At 52.9% G+C, this 2260-nt stretch overlaps 1 protein-coding gene across 1 annotated transcript; it reads left to right on the plus strand.

Annotated features, from left to right (window-relative positions):
* Window positions 1-344: 344 nt before the first annotated feature.
* LOC103808868 (immunoglobulin superfamily member 21-like) lies at window positions 345-2054 on the plus strand (the record flags this gene model as incomplete). Its single annotated transcript, XM_009081675.1, has 4 exons — window positions 345-430; window positions 810-1002; window positions 1099-1137; window positions 1815-2054. Coding segments are annotated over 4 exons (392 nt in total), but the record flags the coding sequence as incomplete, so codon positions are not given.
* Between the last annotated feature and the right edge of the window lie 206 nt (window positions 2055-2260).

A 2260-nucleotide genomic window follows, 5' to 3' on the forward strand; every position in this document is an offset into this window, starting at 1 on the left:
CCAACTCCATGACTTCAAAGCAACTCGACCCTTCTTGACCCTTTTCTGTGTTGAGAGGGGCTTGACTAGGAAATATATCCTTCCCCATCCATGCATCCCATTACAGTCATCTATCAGACTTCCTGTCTTCCCCTTCTTCTGCCCTCGGGGTCCTTGCCTACCTGTCTATCACTCATGTAGATGTCAGTCAGCCTGTCCATCAATCACAGAGCCATCAGTTGTCCTGTGCTGGTGCCACCCCCACAGCACCATCATTCATCAAACCATCATTAACCCCAGCCAAGGGCACCCACCAGCACTGGGAATGCTGTGCTCAGCTGATGTCCCTTCTTGTCCTCTTGCAGTTGCTCCCAAGGGCCCGAAGATCACGATGACCCCGACGAGAGCTCGCGTCGGAGACACCGTGCGGATCTTGGTGCAGGGATTCCAGGTCAGCGTTCCCATCTATCCCAATCCCTGCAGAGGTAATGTTGTGCCAATGTACAGCGTGGCACCCATGCTAGAAATATTTGGGGTTGGTGGCCTTGGGTTGCACCATGGTACCTACATTAGAACAGGTTGCCCAGAGCAGCTGTAGCTGCTCCATCCCTGGGAGTTTTCCAGGCCAGGTTGGATGGGGCTTCAGCAACCTGGGCTAGTGGAAGGTGTCCCTGCCCATGGCAGGGAGTGGAATGAAATGCCATTTAAGGTCCCTTCAACCCAACCCATCCTGTGATTCTGTGATTTTTGCTGTACCCCACCCTTGCTTCAGGCACAAGACAGGCTTTGCTCCCTCCCTACACTCATCTCACCTACCCATCTCCCTGCAGAATGAAGTCTTCCCCGAGCCCCTCTTCACCTGGACACGAGTGGGGAGTCGGCTCCTCGACGGCAGTGCCGAGCACGATGGCAAGGAGCTGGTTCTGGAGCGTGTGCCAGCCGAGCTCAACGGCTCCATGTATCGCTGCACTGCCCAGAACCCCCTGGGCTCCACCGACACCCACACCCGGCTCATCGTTTTCGGTACGGCAGCACTGTGGGGTCACCCTTCCCTCCACAAACCTCCCTCATCTCCTCCCCCAATTTAACTGTCTCTCTCTGCTATTTCTTTCCCATTAGAAAACCCAAATATTCCCAGAGGACCAGAAGACTCCAACGGTGAGTGATGGTGGTACTAGTATTTCAATGCAAAACATCCAGAGAGAGAAGCACAATGCAGAGAGGATCTCTCCTTCCACTGCCCAAAGCTCTTGCCTCATTTCAAGCCCTTTGCCATCTCCCCTTGCCTCATCCCAAGTCCTTGAGTATCTCACCTTGCCTCATCTCAAGTCTTTGGCCAACTGTTGCCTTGCCCCATGCCCATGGCCATCTCATCTTACGTGAAGCCCTTGGCCATCTCTCCTTGCCTTGCCCCATGCCCTTGGCCATCTCCCCTTGACTTACTCTAAGGCCTTGGCCATCTCTCCTTGCATCACCTCAAATCCTTGAGCATCTCACCTTGTCTCACCTCAAGTCTTTGGCCAACTCTCCTTGCCTTGTCCCAAGACCTTGACCATCTCCCCTTATCTCACCCCAAATCCTTCACCTTATGTGAAGACTTTGGCCACCTCTCCTTGCCTTGCCCATGCCCTCACCCTTAGCATCAGGGATGTCCTTGCACCAAAAGAGACCCTGCAGATGTTCCCCACACCACCCCTGACCTGCTGCCCACTCCACACAACCTCAATAGCAAGTTTAGGTGGGGGATTCCCCCCTCAAAAAGTGACTCTATCCTGTTTTGAACCCAATGAGACACAGCTCTGTGAACTTCCCATCCCTTTTCTCCTCCTCTCCAGGTTCACTTACCAGCCACTGCGGCTTCAGATTAGTTTTGGCTCTCACCCTAACAGTGATCCTGGAGCTAACGTGAAGCTTCACCTGCCTCTTCCTCCTCCTCTTCCTCCATCCGGCTCCACCTGGCATCGACACCTCTGTCAGTCGGTTCTCTTGCTCTTTTTTTTTCTATACTATTTACAGTCTCGGTCTCTTTCTGTCTGTGTCTTGGCTTCCTCAGACAATTTAATTAAAAGGAAAAAGAAAAAACCTCCCCTGGTAGAAGATTGTGATTAATGTTTTACCTTGTGCTGAGGTTTCCAGCACTGTCTGGGGGTACCCAGAGGCTTTGTGAGGTCTTGGAGAGGGTTGTGGGGGGGGGATGTCTGCTGCAAGGACCATATTTCCCATGGAAAAATCCAGTGACACCATTCCCACTGCACCAAGCTGCTTCAGGGTAAGGACCTGC

This window comes from Acanthisitta chloris, unplaced genomic scaffold (assembly GCF_000695815.1).
Source record: "Acanthisitta chloris isolate BGI_N310 unplaced genomic scaffold, ASM69581v1 scaffold19079, whole genome shotgun sequence".
Classification (NCBI taxonomy): Eukaryota; Metazoa; Chordata; class Aves; order Passeriformes; family Acanthisittidae; genus Acanthisitta; species Acanthisitta chloris.